The sequence below is a fragment of the Megachile rotundata genome, chromosome 1 (genome assembly GCF_050947335.1).
Source record: "Megachile rotundata isolate GNS110a chromosome 1, iyMegRotu1, whole genome shotgun sequence".
In the NCBI taxonomy this organism is placed as follows: Eukaryota; Metazoa; Arthropoda; class Insecta; order Hymenoptera; family Megachilidae; genus Megachile; species Megachile rotundata.
Genome location: NC_134983.1, coordinates 5,887,587 through 5,907,543, shown reverse-complemented (window position 1 = coordinate 5,907,543; position 19,957 = coordinate 5,887,587). Strand labels below are relative to the sequence as shown.

At 36.5% G+C, this 19,957-nt stretch overlaps 1 protein-coding gene across 3 annotated transcripts; it reads left to right on the top strand.

Moving 5' to 3' along the window:
* The first annotated feature begins 170 nt into the window (after positions 1–170).
* On the top strand, positions 171–4,716 carry Sobp (Sine oculis-binding protein). 3 transcript variants are annotated; one of them, XM_076533173.1, is made up of 5 exons: positions 171–1,049; positions 1,741–1,913; positions 2,204–2,543; positions 2,653–2,864; positions 3,070–4,716. In XM_076533173.1, exons 1-5 carry the CDS (start codon positions 983–985, stop codon positions 4,375–4,377), a joined length of 2,100 nt encoding a protein of 699 aa, XP_076389288.1. In that variant the 5' UTR covers positions 171–982; the 3' UTR covers positions 4,378–4,716. The 3 variants fall into 3 exon arrangements, with proteins under 3 accessions (XP_076389288.1, XP_012134933.1, XP_012134932.1); XM_012279543.2 differs by having other exon boundaries at positions 171–946; positions 3,070–4,715; XM_012279542.2 differs by having other exon boundaries at positions 171–951; positions 3,070–4,715.
* Positions 4,717–19,957: the final 15,241 nt, after the last annotated feature.

The following is a 19,957-nucleotide window of genomic DNA, read 5'->3' as shown; positions in this document are numbered from 1 at the left end:
AATAAAATAAAAATGAACGCTCAATACTATTACACATTATTTGAAAAAGCATTCATTTTTCTAGAGTCCAAGATTAAGATGTGATCTAATTAATTAATACTTTCGTTTACCTTGTTCTATTTTTATAGTTATATAGACCACATATAGAATGCACTTATATTTTTCTACAGTTATGCAATTAATTTTAAAGAAAATATTGTATTTGTTTATGTTATTTACAATTATATATTATAAAATCTGCATGGTTTTAAATATATAGTTATTGTCAGTATTTATTTTAATACTGAACGTTATTGTAACGAATTAATCTCAAATATGATTAAACTAAAAAATTTTTCTGGAATATTATTTTTAAAATTAATACAAGTTCAGTGTTACAGGACATAAAAGTTAAAACAGTGCGCGCGCATTCGTACACGAAAGAAACCTATCCCTTTCTCTTTTCTTCTTCTCTTCCCCTTCTTGTTTATGCCAGTCCTGCTGTGTATCGAAATCGAAGTTTGATTCAAAGAATCATTTGACATCGCAAGTTCTAATCCAGCGGAGTAATAAGATATTTCAAAGTGTGCGCGAAAATTGTATCACGTGACTTGTAGATCAAAAGTGCATGTCTAATGAATCGATTGTCAGTGCGATTTTTGATCGTTCAAGCAACGCGCGTTACAATCAATGAAAAACAATAATTTTTTATATAAATGAATGTTACATCATTATTAAAAATACATATATACGTATTTCTGTATGTGCATATGATTGTCGAATAATAATTGCAGATTGTATGGACCGTGTAAAAATAAATTTCTTAGAAGTGCGAAGAAATTTTCTGTTAAGTCGACGAGAAGGAGAAGATACTGGACGAGTTATTTATGAGATCTATTTTCACGCAAGTTGTGTTACCTTAGTGGCCTAAAAATATCAGTGAAATTTGATTAGGCACAGCTTGATGGTTCAGTAATACTTATTTGAATATATACATACATATATGTGTGCCTGTTTTGATCAAAACTCATATAGAAAATTATTAAGTATCATTCTCTGTCATTGCTACGGTAACATTGTAATAACAAATAATATTTTGTTACTACTTTTCGTAGTATCGCTTACAATCGATTAACAAATAACTCATTAATTTTACGAAATAATTTTACGTAGAATAACACCATAAATTATACAATATATTTTGTATAAATATGTTCATTAATAATGGAATTATGAAATGAAAGTAATAACCATTTTTTCTTTTTGAAGGCGCGATAATAATTTGAAAACGATTTTCATTCAAACCGAAAACAAGTTCATAAATTTGAAGTACACTTTTTTATTGCAATTAAATCAATTATGAAGAATCTATTTGCATTATATTTATGCAAATATTTAAACATTATCTTTATATTTTTCGTATCTTTTCATATTCTTTTTCCATTACATCCTGTTGTATTTGTTTAGTTTAGTTGCAAATGTGTGTTATAAATACGGTATAGAAAGATTCAAATATAAAATAAAAACGAAATTTGTAGTTAAATATTAAGTAATACGAACATTTTATTATTCATAAGATGAAAATAAAAATTATTATATATCGATACGACGTGTTTAATACCGAGTACAGCAAATTAATAAAATATCAATCATATTGGCGGGCCTTTTAAAAATACGGTTTATTACACGCTCACCTTATTAATTGTTACTATATACAGTTTCTCATTATTTAATACTAACTTCCTTAAAATTTTATTGAAGGTTCGGAGGTAATGGACATTAAACCACCGATCAACTCTTTCGTAAAAAACATCGAAGAAAACGCAAGAAAAATATTGTCATCATTGGATAAGGACAATGGAGATCATCGTTCGACCGAAAAGAATTTTGTACCGGTTGAAGTTAAAAAAGAAGAAACTGAGAATGAAATTCAGGTAAAGTTATTTATTTTTGAATTTGTGGAAAAATTTCGATTTATATGATCCATTCTAAATATTTTCCGTTTCTGTAGTCCCGATTAGGGCCATATAGCGAGATTCTTCTGTACAAATTTATTGTAGAATTCTATTTACATAATTTCACTATGTTATCAATACAGTGAGCAAGTAACTGATCGAAATATAATTTCTTCTATTATTAAAAAAATAATAGTGAACGCAGACTACGCAAATCAGTAAATTTATAATATTATATCAATTACAACAATCTGTATCTACTGTTACAGGAATATGCAGCGACCACAATAAGCGAATTATTAGGCTGGTATGGTTATGATAAAGTGGATAGTGGTTGTACAAAACGTTTGAACTTGGATCATTTTACATCCACATCTAATGCAAGACATAATCAAATGCATCAAATGGATCAAAATATTATACCAACCAAATTAGCATCAAGAGATTCACCAAATACTTTCAATTTTTCTCCTGATGTTTCAAGCTTACCATTGCCATGTTCTACAACTATGAATAGGCAATTCTCCCCTTTACTTGAATTGAAGACAGCTACATTCAATTCCACATCTAAATTTCCTTATAAAAATTATATAAGTTCCATTTTTTCAGGTACAGTTAATACTTACACTAAACGAATACTGCTTTTGTTTATTTTACATGAACTTGATAAAATATATTAGAGTTCATATTGTTTAATATTTTGCTGTATGTTTTATAGATAATGCAATAACATGTTCTTGGTGTGGTAGAATGATAAAAGCACGTGCACCAGGTGAAACAAATGCTCTTGCTTATAGTACAATAAATGTTCTGGAACACTTTTGTAGTGAAGCTTGCTTTATAGCTGGTAAAAAAACAGTTTTTAAGGAAGCAAAAACATGTGATTGGTGTAGGCATATACGAAATCCAATTAGCTATGTTGGTTTTCAGGTATGTAATACAAATGTAATTACATTAAGTAATAAAGATGTAACATAGAAATATTATAATAATCAAATACTATAATAATAAAAATAATTTTTTGTGTCTGTTTTAAGTTTGAAAACTAATCTTTAGTTTAAAAATCTCAATCCATTAAAGATAAACGAAATTTGCCTATTTGTATAATTTTTAATCGAAACATTTCTTCTTTCAGGATGGTGAGAGTCAGTTGCAATTTTGCAGTGATAAATGTTTAAATCAATACAAAATAAACATTTTTTGTCATGAAACACAAACTCATTTAATGCTTCAAGGTTTAAATAACGTTTCTTTTCACGACACAGAAAAAGGTAGTTTAATAACTCCGGAACTTTGGTTTCGAAATTGCCAGTCACCGCTGAATAATTCTACGGAAGATACTTTTGTAACTGATAACAATTTAATTTATAATTTATCGCCACCTTTGCTTAATAACGAAACAAAGGAGATGGAACATAATAAAAATGAAGAATCAGAATTGAGTCCAAAAACTTCAAGAAAGAAAGATTTAATTTGTATTAAAAAACATCAAAATGCTAATAATTATAGTGAAAAGAAAAACAATTTTTATAATGAAATGAGTGAAAACGATGCTAATGAATACATTAAAGAACAGGCTCTAGCAAATGAAGAAAACAAATTCTGTCATTTTATGGGTAATCAAAACCATTGTAGTATTAATATTTCACAGAAAGATAATCCAAATTGCAAAAGTTTTAAGAAAAATTGTGATCTGATGGACGTTATAAACTATAACTCGTGTAATTATAAACAAGAAGATGCTGTAACTTTAGGAAACGACATACATATACAAAATTTGCAAGAAGAAAAAGATCATAATTCACTTGAAGACATACTAAGATTATCACCTTGGTTTTCAAGAGCAACTGCATCTTTAACACAATGCAAAGTTCCACTTTTATCCACAACTTGCACGCATAAATTTAAACAAACAACGAATCATAATCAAATAAGTGTATCTCCAACACTTGTACAATCTAGTCAAATTAATTCTCCTACTCATTCATTGCCTACAACAATGTTACCTCATGTTACAGTTCTAGCACCTTACTCTATACCTATCCCCATACCTATCCCTATTCCTATCCCTGTTTTTCTGCCAGCACCAGTTGTAACTGACTGTATAACTGATGAACAAAAAAGCTTCACAACTACTGAACATACAAAATATAAAGACATAACATGTCAAGACTTACTAGGAAATAAATCTCATGTACCAAATAAATTTGAATTAAATAAAAATGAAGATGTGACAGTGACAACAAATTTGCAACATAAAACACCAGAATCAAAGGAATGTTTTTCAACATCTTTCAGCAGTAACGATGAAAACAACGATAATTTATATAAATTAAAACAAAATACAAAACCATTTAGAAAAAGAAAACACGCAAATGAAATTATTACAGATAAACACGAGAAGCTTCAATTAAAGAAAAGAAATAAGGTAATAGCAGTTTAAAAGACACTCTATTAAAGATACTCTTTTTTATAAAATATGTATTCTTTTAAATTTTTGTAATTTATAAGATTTTATATGGTAAGATTTAAATATATTATAATTATATTAACACAAATAATTATATTTTTATGCTATACGAACGTAAATATTTCTAATTATACAAATGTTATAAAGTATTCTGTACTTAATTGTAACTTTAATATAAATAATTTAGGAAGATGCTCTTCTTTATGTTGGTTTAGGTTTTTTATATTTTTTAAGAGTACATACTTAAACAATGTAATTCAAATACAAAGATTAAAAAATACGTGTTAAATTACTGCAATACATGACAACAATAAAAACTGTTTTTGTAATAATTTCATTATATTTTTCATCCAATTAAGTTCCTTGCATACTGTGCTATAAAATTAAAGGATTACTAAATGAGCGAAAAATTGTCCATTTTTGAAATGCTGTAACTTCGTATACAAAAAAATTTTATAAAAATTAATCTACGTTTTTAAAGAGTAACATTTCTACCTGTCCATTCGCAATTTAACTTTTCGAAAAATTCTTTTCTCTTCCTATTCTTATCCTTGTTATACTATAAACGGATACAAATAGTACAGTTGAAGTACAAATAGAATTCTTCATGATCAACGAAAACTTCGATAACAGAACTCGTCTTAATCGATGACTATCATGATTACCATACAGTATAGGGCTTATTAAAAATGATATGCATATAAAGAAATGAAGAAAAGATGAAACAATTTTTAAAAAAGACCGCCACATATAATGTTCACAGCGCCATCTAACAACAAACTGCTGAACTATGATGAACACGTGTAAAGTACCGACCGGAATCAGTCGGTAATTAAATGATAACACTTTTACGGTAATATACCATCAGCGAAATTTGGATTGTACTTCCGCGTGACACTGCTAGATGGCGCTGCGGCGAACCTACATAAGGGGGCGTTCAGATTAGGCAAATGCCAGTCAAAATAGCCTAATGTGAACGACGTTTAACTGAAGTTCCGCGTATCACTGCTAGATGGCGCTGTGGCAAACCTGCATAAGGGGGTGTTCAGATTAGGCAGGTACTTGTCACAATAGCCTAATGTGAACGATATTTAATACAGCGTAAGAAAGCAATGGATTTATGTATTCATCACATTTATCTCCATAATTTACAGTTTTCCATAACTTTTTAAAAGCAAATTAAATGCTACATTATCATTATTCTCTCAACAGATTTTTATTAGTTTTCTACAAGATCCTATACCACAACAGCGCACACCAATATGTACATACTATTATGATAATTCTGTCCTAGAATTAAATGTAAATAATGTATCTATCTACTAATAAAATATATTAAGTCATTTGATGTACAAAAGTGTTGGAAAATAAATATGAATAAAAACATGTATTTGATTATTTACTTACTTATAAATCTCTCATTCCGATCCCCAGAAATTGCCCCAAATTATAACAAATAAAAAATAAAATACAAAATATGTAGAATTTGTACCAGGTTTCATGAAATTACCTTATCGTCATTTCAAGAATTCTTGGGGCGCGCTTTTTGAAATTCCACTGAACAAATTCGAAAATTTGTATCAGCAGAACATGAGTTGGGAGGAGGAACCCTCCGTGCCCCTTCTTGGAATTTTACTGACGTCAAATTCCAAGAATTCCCGAGCACGATTTTTGAAATTCCACCGACCAATTTTGGGAATTTGTATCAGGAGAACATAAGTTGCGAGGAGGTATCCTCCGTGCCACTTCTTGGAATTCTGCTGACGTCAAATTCCAAGAACTCCCGAGCACGATTTTTGAGATTCCACCGACCAATTTTGGGAATTTGTATCAGGAGAACATGAGTTGGGAGGAGGTATCCTCCGTGCCACTTCTTGGAATTCTGCTGACGTCAAATTCCAAGAATTCCCGAGCACGATTTTTGAAATTCCACCGACTAATTTTGGGAATTTGTATCAGGAGAACATAAGTTGCAAGGAGGTATACCGTGTGCCATTTCTTGGAATTCTGCTGACGTCAAATTCCAAGAACTCCCGAGCACGATTTTTCAAATTCCACCGACCAATTTTGGGAATTTGTATCAGGAGAACATGAGTTGGGAGGAGGTATCCTCCGAGCCACTTCTTGGAATTCTGCTGACGTCAAATTCCAAGAATTCCCGAGCACGATTTTTGAAATTCCACCGACCAATTTTGGGAATTTGTATCAGGAGAACATAAGTTGCGAGGAGGTATACCGTGTGCCATTTCTTGGAATTCTGCTGACGTCAAATTCCAAGAATTCCCGAGCACGATTTTTGAAATTCCACCGACTAATTTTGGGAATTTGTATCAGGAGAACATAAGTTGCAAGGAGGTATACCGTGTGCCATTTCTTGGAATTCTGCTGACGTCAAATTCCAAGAATTCCCGAGCACGATTTTTGAAATTCCACCGACCAATTTTGGGAATTTGTATCAGGAGAACATAAGTTGCGAGGAGGTATCCTCCGAGCCACTTCTTGGAATTCTGCTGACGTCAAATTCCAAGAATTCCCGAGCACGATTTTTGAAATTCCACCGACCAATTTTGGGAATTTGTATCAGGAGAACATGAGTTGGGAGGAGGTATACCGTGTGCCATTTCTTGGAATTCTGCTGACGTCAAATTCCAAGAATTCCCGAGCACGATTTTTGAAATTCCACCGACCAATTTTGGGAATTTGTATCAGGAGAACATAAGTTGCGAGGAGGTATACCGTGTGCCATTTCTTGGAATTCTGCTGACGTCAAATTCTAAGAATTCCCGAGCGCGATTTTTGAAATTCCACCGACCAATTTTGGGAATTTGTATCAGGAGAACATGAGTTGGGAGGAGGTATCCTCCGTGCCACTTCTTGGAATTCTGCTGACGTCAAATTCCAAGAATTCCCGAGCACGATTTTTGAAATTCCACCGACCAATTTTGGGAATTTGTATCAGGAGAACATGAGTTGGGAGGAGGTATCCTCCGAGCCACTTCTTGGAATTCTGCTGACGTCAAATTCCAAGAATTCCCGAGCACGATTTTTGAAATTCCACCGACCAATTTTGGGAATTTGTATCAGGAGAACATGAGTTGGGAGGAGGTATACCGTGTGCCATTTCTTGGAATTCTGCTGACGTCAAATTCCAAGAATTCCCGAGCACGATTTTTGAAATTCCACCGACCAATTTTGGGAATTTGTATCAGGAGAACATGAGTTGGGAGGAGGTATACCGTGTGCCATTTCTTGGAATTCTGCTGACGTCAAATTCCAAGAATTCCCGAGCACGATTTTTGAAATTCCACCGACCAATTTTGGGAATTTGTATCAGGAGAACATAAGTTGCGAGGAGGTATACCGTGTGCCATTTCTTGGAATTCTGCTGACGTCAAATTCTAAGAATTCCCGAGCGCGATTTTTGAAATTCCACCGACCAATTTTGGGAATTTGTATCAGGAGAACATGAGTTGGGAGGAGGTATACCGTGTGCCATTTCTTGGAATTCTGCTGACGTCAAATTCCAAGAATTCCCGAGCACGATTTTTGAAATTCCACCGACCAATTTTGGGAATTTGTATCAGGAGAACATGAGTTGGGAGGAGGTATCCTCCGAGCCACTTCTTGGAATTCTGCTGACGTCAAATTCCAAGAATTCCCGAGCACGATTTTTGAAATTCCACCGACCAATTTTGGGAATTTGTATCAGGAGAACATGAGTTGGGAGGAGGTATACCGTGTGCCATTTCTTGGAATTCTGCTGACGTCAAATTCTAAGAATTCCCGAGCGCGATTTTTGAAATTCCTCCGACCAATTTTGGGAATTTGTATCAGGAGAACATGAGTTGGGCGGAGGTATCCTCCGTGCCACTTCTTGGAATTCTGCTGACGTCAAATTCCAAGAATTCCCGAGCACGATTTTTGAAATTCCACCGACCAATTTTGGGAATTTGTATCAGGAGAACATGAGTTGGGAGGAGGTATACCGTGTGCCATTTCTTGGAATTCTGCTGACGTCAAATTCCAAGAATTCCCGAGCACGATTTTTGAAATTCCACCGACCAATTTTGGGAATTTGTATCAGGAGAACATGAGTTGGGAGGAGGTATCCTCCGTGCCACTTCTTGGAATTCTGCTGACGTCAAATTCCAAGAATTCCCGAGCACGATTTTTGAAATTCCACCGACCAATTTTGGGAATTTGTATCAGGAGAACATGAGTTGGGAGGAGGTATACCGTGTGCCATTTCTTGGAATTCTGCTGACGTCAAATTCCAAGAATTCCCGAGCACGATTTTTGAAATTCCACCGACCAATTTTGGGAATTTGTATCAGGAGAACATAAGTTGCGAGGAGGTATACCGTGTGCCATTTCTTGGAATTCTGCTGACGTCAAATTCCAAGAATTCCCGAGCACGATTTTTGAAATTCCACCGACCAATTTTGGGAATTTGTATCAGGAGAACATAAGTTGCGAGGAGGTATACCGTGTGCCATTTCTTGGAATTCTGCTGACGTCAAATTCTAAGAATTCCCGAGCGCGATTTTTGAAATTCCACCGACCAATTTTGGGAATTTGTATCAGGAGAACATGAGTTGGGAGGAGGTATACCGTGTGCCATTTCTTGGAATTCTGCTGACGTCAAATTCCAAGAATTCCCGAGCACGATTTTTGAAATTCCACCGACCAATTTTGGGAATTTGTATCAGGAGAACATGAGTTGGGAGGAGGTATCCTCCGAGCCACTTCTTGGAATTCTGCTGACGTCAAATTCCAAGAATTCCCGAGCACGATTTTTGAAATTCCACCGACCAATTTTGGGAATTTGTATCAGGAGAACATGAGTTGGGAGGAGGTATACCGTGTGCCATTTCTTGGAATTCTGCTGACGTCAAATTCTAAGAATTCCCGAGCGCGATTTTTGAAATTCCTCCGACCAATTTTGGGAATTTGTATCAGGAGAACATGAGTTGGGAGGAGGTATCCTCCGTGCCACTTCTTGGAATTCTGCTGACGTCAAATTCCAAGAATTCCCGAGCACGATTTTTGAAATTCCACCGACCAATTTTGGGAATTTGTATCAGGAGAACATGAGTTGGGAGGAGGTATACCGTGTGCCATTTCTTGGAATTCTGCTGACGTCAAATTCCAAGAATTCCCGAGCACGATTTTTGAAATTCCACCGACCAATTTTGGGAATTTGTATCAGGAGAACATAAGTTGCGAGGAGGTATACCGTGTGCCATTTCCTGGAATTCTGCTGACGTCAAATTCTAAGAATTCCCGAGCGCGATTTTTGAAATTCCACCGACCAATTTTGGGAATTTGTATCAGGAGAACATGAGTTGGGAGGAGGTATCCTCCGTGCCACTTCTTGGAATTCTGCTGACGTCAAATTCCAAGAATTCCCGAGCACGATTTTTGAAATTCCACCGACCAATTTTGGGAATTTGTATCAGGAGAACATGAGTTGGGAGGAGGTATACCGTGTGCCATTTCTTGGAATTCTGCTGACGTCAAATTCCAAGAATTCCCGAGCACGATTTTTGAAATTCCACCGACCAATTTTGGGAATTTGTATCAGGAGAACATAAGTTGCGAGGAGGTATACCGTGTGCCATTTCTTGGAATTCTGCTGACGTCAAATTCTAAGAATTCCCGAGCGCGATTTTTGAAATTCCTCCGACCAATTTTGGGAATTTGTATCAGGAGAACATGAGTTGGGAGGAGGTATCCTCCGTGCCACTTCTTGGAATTCTGCTGACGTCAAATTCCAAGAATTCCCGAGCACGATTTTTGAAATTCCACCGACCAATTTTGGGAATTTGTATCAGGAGAACATGAGTTGGGAGGAGGTATACCGTGTGCCATTTCTTGGAATTCTGCTGACGTCAAATTCCAAGAATTCCCGAGCACGATTTTTGAAATTCCACCGACCAATTTTGGGAATTTGTATCAGGAGAACATGAGTTGGGAGGAGGTATACCGTGTGCCATTTCTTGGAATTCTGCTGACGTCAAATTCTAAGAATTCCCGAGCGCGATTTTTGAAATTCCTCCGACCAATTTTGGGAATTTGTATCAGGAGAACATGAGTTGGGAGGAGGTATCCTCCGTGCCACTTCTTGGAATTCTGCTGACGTCAAATTCCAAGAATTCCCGAGCACGATTTTTGAAATTCCACCGACCAATTTTGGGAATTTGTATCAGGAGAACATGAGTTGGGAGGAGGTATACCGTGTGCCATTTCTTGGAATTCTGCTGACGTCAAATTCCAAGAATTCCCGAGCACGATTTTTGAAATTCCACCGACCAATTTTGGGAATTTGTATCAGGAGAACATAAGTTGCGAGGAGGTATACCGTGTGCCATTTCCTGGAATTCTGCTGACGTCAAATTCTAAGAATTCCCGAGCGCGATTTTTGAAATTCCACCGACCAATTTTGGGAATTTGTATCAGGAGAACATGAGTTGGGAGGAGGTATCCTCCGTGCCACTTCTTGGAATTCTGCTGACGTCAAATTCCAAGAATTCCCGAGCACGATTTTTGAAATTCCACCGACCAATTTTGGGAATTTGTATCAGGAGAACATGAGTTGGGAGGAGGTATACCGTGTGCCATTTCTTGGAATTCTGCTGACGTCAAATTCCAAGAATTCCCGAGCACGATTTTTGAAATTCCACCGACCAATTTTGGGAATTTGTATCAGGAGAACATAAGTTGCGAGGAGGTATACCGTGTGCCATTTCTTGGAATTCTGCTGACGTCAAATTCTAAGAATTCCCGAGCGCGATTTTTGAAATTCCTCCGACCAATTTTGGGAATTTGTATCAGGAGAACATGAGTTGGGAGGAGGTATCCTCCGTGCCACTTCTTGGAATTCTGCTGACGTCAAATTCCAAGAATTCCCGAGCACGATTTTTGAAATTCCACCGACCAATTTTGGGAATTTGTATCAGGAGAACATGAGTTGGGAGGAGGTATCCTCCGTGCCACTTCTTGGAATTCTGCTGACGTCAAATTCCAAGAATTCCCGAGCACGATTTTTGAAATTCCACCGACCAATTTTGGGAATTTGTATCAGGAGAACATGAGTTGGGAGGAGGTATACCGTGTGCCATTTCTTGGAATTCTGCTGACGTCAAATTCCAAGAATTCCCGAGCACGATTTTTGAAATTCCACCGACCAATTTTGGGAATTTGTATCAGGAGAACATAAGTTGCGAGGAGGTATACCGTGTGCCATTTCTTGGAATTCTGCTGACGTCAAATTCCAAGAATTCCCGAGCACGATTTTTGAAATTCCACCGACCAATTTTGGGAATTTGTATCAGGAGAACATGAGTTGGGAGGAGGTATCCTCCGTGCCACTTCTTGGAATTCTGCTGACGTCAAATTCCAAGAATTCCCGAGCACGATTTTTGAAATTCCACCGACTAATTTTGGGAATTTGTATCAGGAGAACATAAGTTGCAAGGAGGTATACCGTGTGCCATTTCTTGGAATTCTGCTGACGTCAAATTCCAAGAATTCCCGAGCACGATTTTTGAAATTCCACCGACCAATTTTGGGAATTTGTATCAGGAGAACATAAGTTGCGAGGAGGTATCCTCCGAGCCACTTCTTGGAATTCTGCTGACGTCAAATTCCAAGAATTCCCGAGCACGATTTTTGAAATTCCACCGACCAATTTTGGGAATTTGTATCAGGAGAACATGAGTTGGGAGGAGGTATCCTCCGTGCCACTTCTTGGAATTCTGCTGACGTCAAATTCCAAGAATTCCCGAGCACGATTTTTGAAATTCCACCGACCAATTTTGGGAATTTGTATCAGGAGAACATGAGTTGGGAGGAGGTATACCGTGTGCCATTTCTTGGAATTCTGCTGACGTCAAATTCTAAGAATTCCCGAGCGCGATTTTTGAAATTCCACCGACCAATTTTGGGAATTTGTATCAGGAGAACATGAGTTGGGAGGAGGTATCCTCCGTGCCACTTCTTGGAATTCTGCTGACGTCAAATTCCAAGAATTCCCGAGCACGATTTTTGAAATTCCACCGACTAATTTTGGGAATTTGTATCAGGAGAACATAAGTTGCAAGGAGGTATACCGTGTGCCATTTCTTGGAATTCTGCTGACGTCAAATTCCAAGAATTCCCGAGCACGATTTTTGAAATTCCACCGACCAATTTTGGGAATTTGTATCAGGAGAACATGAGTTGGGAGGAGGTATCCTCCGTGCCACTTCTTGGAATTCTGCTGACGTCAAATTCCAAGAATTCCCGAGCACGATTTTTGAAATTCCACCGACTAATTTTGGGAATTTGTATCAGGAGAACATAAGTTGCAAGGAGGTATACCGTGTGCCATTTCTTGGAATTCTGCTGACGTCAAATTCCAAGAATTCCCGAGCACGATTTTTGAAATTCCACCGACCAATTTTGGGAATTTGTATCAGGAGAACATAAGTTGCGAGGAGGTATCCTCCGAGCCACTTCTTGGAATTCTGCTGACGTCAAATTCCAAGAATTCCCGAGCACGATTTTTGAAATTCCACCGACCAATTTTGGGAATTTGTATCAGGAGAACATGAGTTGGGAGGAGGTATCCTCCGTGCCACTTCTTGGAATTCTGCTGACGTCAAATTCCAAGAATTCCCGAGCACGATTTTTGAAATTCCACCGACCAATTTTGGGAATTTGTATCAGGAGAACATGAGTTGGGAGGAGGTATACCGTGTGCCATTTCTTGGAATTCTGCTGACGTCAAATTCTAAGAATTCCCGAGCGCGATTTTTGAAATTCCACCGACCAATTTTGGGAATTTGTATCAGGAGAACATGAGTTGGGAGGAGGTATCCTCCGTGCCACTTCTTGGAATTCTGCTGACGTCAAATTCCAAGAATTCCCGAGCACGATTTTTGAAATTCCACCGACTAATTTTGGGAATTTGTATCAGGAGAACATAAGTTGCAAGGAGGTATACCGTGTGCCATTTCTTGGAATTCTGCTGACGTCAAATTCCAAGAATTCCCGAGCACGATTTTTGAAATTCCACCGACCAATTTTGGGAATTTGTATCAGGAGAACATAAGTTGCGAGGAGGTATCCTCCGAGCCACTTCTTGGAATTCTGCTGACGTCAAATTCCAAGAATTCCCGAGCACGATTTTTGAAATTCCACCGACCAATTTTGGGAATTTGTATCAGGAGAACATGAGTTGGGAGGAGGTATCCTCCGTGCCACTTCTTGGAATTCTGCTGACGTCAAATTCCAAGAATTCCCGAGCACAATTTTTGAAATTCCACCGACTAATTTTGGGAATTTGTATCAGGAGAACATAAGTTGCAAGGAGGTATACCGTGTGCCATTTCTTGGAATTCTGCTGACGTCAAATTCCAAGAATTCCCGAGCACGATTTTTGAAATTCCACCGACCAATTTTGGGAATTTGTATCAGGAGAACATGAGTTGGGAGGAGGTATCCTCCGTGCCACTTCTTGGAATTCTGCTGACGTCAAATTCCAAGAATTCCCGAGCGCGATTTTTGAAATTCCACCGACCAATTTTGGGAATTTGTATCAGGAGAACATGAGTTGGTGGGAGGTATACCGTGTGCCATTTCTTGGAATTCTGCTGACGTCAAATTCCAAGAATTCCCGAGCACGATTTTTGAAATTCCATCGACCAATTTTGGGAATTTGTATCAGGAGAACATGAGTTGGGAGGAGGTATACCGTGTGCCATTTCTTGGAATTCTGCTGACGTCAAATTCCAAGAATTCCCGAGCGCGATTTTTGAAATTCCACCGACCAATTTTGGGAATTTGTATCAGGAGAACATAAGTTGCGAGGAGGTATCCTCCGAGCCACTTCTTGGAATTCTGCTGACGTCAAATTCCAAGAATTCCCGAGCACGATTTTTGAAATTCCACCGACCAATTTTGGGAATTTGTATCAGGAGAACATAAGTTGCGAGGAGGTATCCTCCGTGCCACTTCTTGGAATTTTGCTGACGTCAAATTCCAAGAATTCCCGGGCGCGATTTTTGAAATTCGACCTACCAATTTTGGGAACTTGTATCAGGAGTACATGAGTTGTGCGGAGGTATCTTTAGTGCTATTTCTTGGAATATAGTTTACGTCAAATTCCGAAAATTCTTATGTTCCCTTGTTATATATGTTGTTATTCGAATATGTGAATTTTTATTCTTTTATGTGTGTTGGGTAATAATAAATACACAGTTGTTATTTATAAATTTTTCTTTATTTTCATCATTTTTGATACAGTGGTCATTTGAGTTCAGGGTTTTAATAAATACATGGGATACATACGTAAAAGAAAATGTAATATATGAAATGATAATTTAATGGTAAATCGTATCTCTTAGCTCGACATCCTTTTCTGTAGTTCATTTCGTGAAAAAATATTTAGAAAACGACATCGATTACCAGGTCACATCACGAGGAGGTGGCTGCGTTAGAATATTGTTCCATCGTAGCTCCAAATCCCTACCACCTTCCAATTGAAACTACCTCATTTATCGGAAGGATAAATGAGTTCTGATCAGTGTTGGGAAATCGTGATATTTTATCTCACGCGAGAGCTTTATGCGCATGCGTCAGCTGATATCACAGCTTGCTGCCAATGCCGTACCTAGCCGGTACACGCAGTGGTGACTGATGAGGGCACCTTAATGATCCTACATAATTTCTCAAAAATTCTTATAATTGCACTGTAAACTATGAATGTATAGGTTGGGTTAGATTACATTAGGCTGGGTTAGGTTAGTTATATATATGACTGTATAAAACTATACAATTATATATACATATATTATAAGTAATAATACAATCGTAGCTCTTAGCTCGGTATAGTTCTCTGAAGATTTTTTAAAGCCTTGAGAGAACTATACCAATTACCAGGTCACACCACGTGGAGGTGGCTACGATAGTGACCCACCCTAACTCCAAATCCCAACCAGCCTCCAAATGCAACCTCATTTATCGGAAGGATAAATGAGTTCTGACTCTACTTAGCGCATATGCTCGCACATACAAGTTCTTTACCACAATCCAGCAAAGAACTTGTATCACACACAGACACATACATTAACTTAATACTAATCGCATCGGATCCCACGCACGCACGCTTAACTTATTCTAAACGCCGCACGGTACCTCTCATTCTAAGATTACACTCAAATAATCTATGACGAATTCAAAAAGCAAAGGGAAATAAGAAAGTTAGAAGAACTTTCTACTAAAAGAAAAGAAAGTTAGAAGAACTTTCTGTCAAAAAAGGGGAAGAGTATTTTTCGCCAAGCGAACCTTGCTTTCCATGGGTCAAAGGGTAGCCCATAGTGGCTTACGTGAACCACGACGGCAAAGATGAACCGAAGATACCTTTGGTAAGAACGAGTGATACACCCCAGTTGGTGGAGGGTTTCCCATTTCTGACGCGCACGCGACTTATACAGAGGACACCCTTACCGTGATGCCCCTTGGCAGTATGGCGGCAGATCGGGGGGGCACATCAGAGTATGAGAGGTGCCAACCCCGATCCGCCCCGCCGGGCAAAGAATATCACTCGCGCTACACCGGCACTTACAGCTCACCTCTACCGCGTGTTCACAGCGCTATGAACCCCCCATGATCCACTTGGGCGCAGAACGATTGACAAAAAATAAGTGGGTATACTACAAGCTAACGCGTACAAAGTTTGAGAATTGAGAAGATGAGTGCAAATTGGAAGTAGAGGTACTTACAGGGACCCACCCACCCTTCCCACACGATTACAATTAACTTAAAACTAATGCACGCATACAATTAACTTAAAATTAGCGCACGCATCCCTCGATGATCCCTCGATGATCCCTCGATGATCCCTCGATGATCCCTCGATGATCCCTCGATGATCCCTCGATGATCCCTCGATGATCCCTCGATGATCCCTCGCTGATCGATGTCTTCAATTATGAACTATTCATTACCTGTAAAATAAATAGGTGTGACAATGAAAAAGGAAACATAAAAGGAAATGCAAGATTATCTAGTTAAAATAAAAACCTAAAACATCTGAGTGAAATTAAGACAAACAAGAATTATTAATATCAAAACGTGAGACATCTCAATGAAATTAAAACAGACAGGAATCGTTAAAGTGGAACCCTGAAACATAAAAATACAAATAAGACACGTATGAATAAACAAATTACCTACATAAAATAAAAACGTGAAACATACAAAAATGATTAAGCCCTAAATGTGCCTTTTGTTCTAAAATTGCACTCGTATAATGTAAAAGTAAGTAAAGAAAAGAGTAAAAAAAGAAAGTTGGAAGAACTTTCTTTAAAGTTTCGAGCAATTGACAATAAAAGTGATAGGCTATTAATACAATCTAATGTGTAACAATCTAATTTGTAATAATCTGACATGTAACAAGTTAAAAAACTGTTGAGATGAGTGCAAATTAGAACAAAAGGCACAATTTGCGCAAGTTTTTCGCCACGTGTTGTGACGAAAAACCTGCGCCCGAGCCCACCCTTCCTCCCACAGCTCGGAATTATTGTAACTTAGATATAAAATTGACAAGTTATAATCGTAGCTCTCTGCTCGATGTCGTTTTCTACAGATAATTTCGTGAAAAATATTTAGAAAACGACATCGATTACCAGGTCACACCACGTGGAGGTGACTACGATAGTGACCCACCCTAACTCCAAATCCCATCCACCCTCCAAATGCAACATCATTTATCAGAAGGATAAATGAGTTTTGACTCTACTTAGCTCATAGGTTCGCACATACAAGTTCTTTACCACAATCGAGCAAAGAGCTTGTATCACTCACACACACACACGCACATACATTAACATAATACTAATTTTTTGGGATCCCAAATAAACGCCGCACGGTACCTCTTCTTCTAAGATAGCACTCAAATAATCTATGACGTATTCAAAAAGCAAAGGGGAAGAAAGTTAGAAGAACTTTTTATTAGAAGCAAAGAAAGTTAAAAGAACTTTCTAACAAAAGAGAAGAAACTTAGAAAAACTATCTACTACAAGCAAAGAAAGTCAGAAGAACTTTCTGTGAAAAAGGGGAACAGTATTTTTCGCCAAGTGAACCTCGCCTTCCATGGGTCAAAGGGTAGTCCATAGTGACTTACGTGAACCACGGGACAGAGATGAACCGAAAGTACTGGCAAGAACGAGTGACACATCCGCGGAGGATCTCCCATTTCTCCCCGCTTGCGTTTGAAGCAAGGCTGACCGCAGAGAGGAGACCCTTGCCGTGAGGCGGCAAGTCGAGATGGTACATCGATCGATCGGCCCCGCAGAGATGTGTCCCTGGCGGCTACACCAGCACTTGCAGCTCACCCCTGCCACGTGTTCACAGCGCTATGAACCCCCAATGATCCACTTGGGTTCGGAACGATTGACAAAAAATAACTAAGTACACTACAAGCTAACGCGTGCAAAGTTCGAGAATTGTGAAGATGAGTGCAATTGAGAAGAAGAGGCACTTACATGGACCCACCCGCCCTGCCCACAAGCATACACTTAAAACTAACTTAAATATTAATCGACTTAAAACTAACGCACGCATCCAACGATGCTCCCAGGATGTCTTCAAAGGATGTCTTCTGATCTGTAAAGATGAGAAACAGGATGCAGAGAAATAGATAGGAAAAAAGGGAAAAATTCGAGTCGACTCGAGAGAAACATGCAAATTAAATAACTAATACATGCAAATAACTAATACATGCAAATGACTAATACATGCAAATTGACTACTGCATGCAAATAACTAATAATAAATAAAACAGATAAAAGTGATTGAGGCAAATATAAATCATTAAAACTTACACGAAATTAAAACCTGAAACAGACAAAAATAATTAACACAAAAATGAAACATTAAAAAATATGTACATAAATTTAAAACCTGTAAAAATAATTTAGACAAACATGAAACAAAAAAATTACTAACATGAAACAAAAAAATTACTAACATGAAATAAAAACCTGAAACAGACAAATATTTATTAGGACAGAAAATAAATTACTTACATAAAAGAGAAACCTGTAACATACGAAAATAATTAGACAGACATGAAATATTAAAACTTACTCATAAAATAAAAACCTGTATCATACAAAAATAATGAAGAAAAATATCAATCATTAAAACTTACTTACACAAAATAAAAGCCTGAAACATACTAAAATAAGTAAACGAAATTTTAAACATTAAAAATTACTTACTTGAAATTAAAACCTGAAACATACAAAGATAATTAAGAGAAATATAAATCATTAAAACTAACTTACATTAAATATAAATCTGTAACATACAAAAATAATTAGACAAACATGAAGCATTAAAAATTACTTACATAAAATTAAAACCTGAAAGAGACAAATGTTTATTAAGACAGAAAATAAATTGCTTACTTAAAACAAATTCCTGAAACAGACAAAATAGAATTAGATACATATGAAACATTACTTACTTGAAATAAAAATCTGAAACAGACAATAGTAATTAGACACATAAGAAAAATTCATTTACTTACTTAAAACAAAATCCTGTAAAATATAAAAATAATTAAGACATTTAAGTCATTAAAACTTACTTACATAAAATATAAATCTGTAACATAAAAAAATAATTAGACAAACATGAAGCATTAATAATTACTTGCATAAAATTAAAATCTCAAGCAGACAAATATTTATTAAGACAGAAAATAAATTACTTACTTAAAATAAAAATCTGAAACAGATAAGTGATTAAGCCAAATATAAATCATTAAAACTTACTTAAATAAAATAAAAACCTGAAACAGACAAATATTTATTAAGACAGAAAATAAATTGCTTACTTAAAATAAAAATCTGAAACAGACAAAAAGAATTAAGACACATATGAAAAATTTACTTACTTGCTTAAAATAAAATCCTGTAACATACAAAAATAATTAGATAAACATGGAACATCAAAACTTACTTACATAAGAAAAAAACCTGTAACATACAAAAATTATTAAGGTACACATAAATCAATGAATTACTTACTTGAAATAAAAATCTGAAACATACAAAAGTGATTAAGACAAACATGAAACATTAAAAATTACTTACTTGATATCAATATCTGAAACAAGCAAATGAAATTAACATGGGAAATTCGAGGTGAATGAAGAATATCATTTTTAATTCGAAACCCTACTCTTTAAAAACCGAGATCGTACGACTTTGAAAGTGTGAAAATGCGAAATAGACTAAGAAGGTTCAGAAACCTCAAAACCTGATATAAAACGACGAAGAGGTTTGAAACCTCAAAACCTCAATTAAAATCTTCAAAAAATCCAAAATGAACACCGAAATGAAACCATCATAAAACTAGAAAACTTCAGTACCCGAGAAAACATTACGAAAGATTCGAGTACCTTAAAACGCAAAATAAAATCTCAATAATATCTGAAAAAAGTCGAACCTGAAAATAAAAGCATTAACACATTAAAGAAATGAAATTGCAATTGCAATTG

Bases quoted from the DNA above. Each gene is read 5' to 3' on its own strand.
- Sobp (XM_076533173.1), top strand. From the start codon at position 983: ATGTGTGCCTGTTTTGATCAAAACTCATATAGAAAATTATTAAGTATC. The intron at 1,050-1,740 runs GTAACATTGTAA...ATTTTATTGAAG, and splicing joins CATTCTCTGTCATTGCTACG to GTTCGGAGGTAATGGACATT. The intron at 2,544-2,652 runs GTACAGTTAATA...TATGTTTTATAG, and splicing joins TATAAGTTCCATTTTTTCAG to ATAATGCAATAACATGTTCT.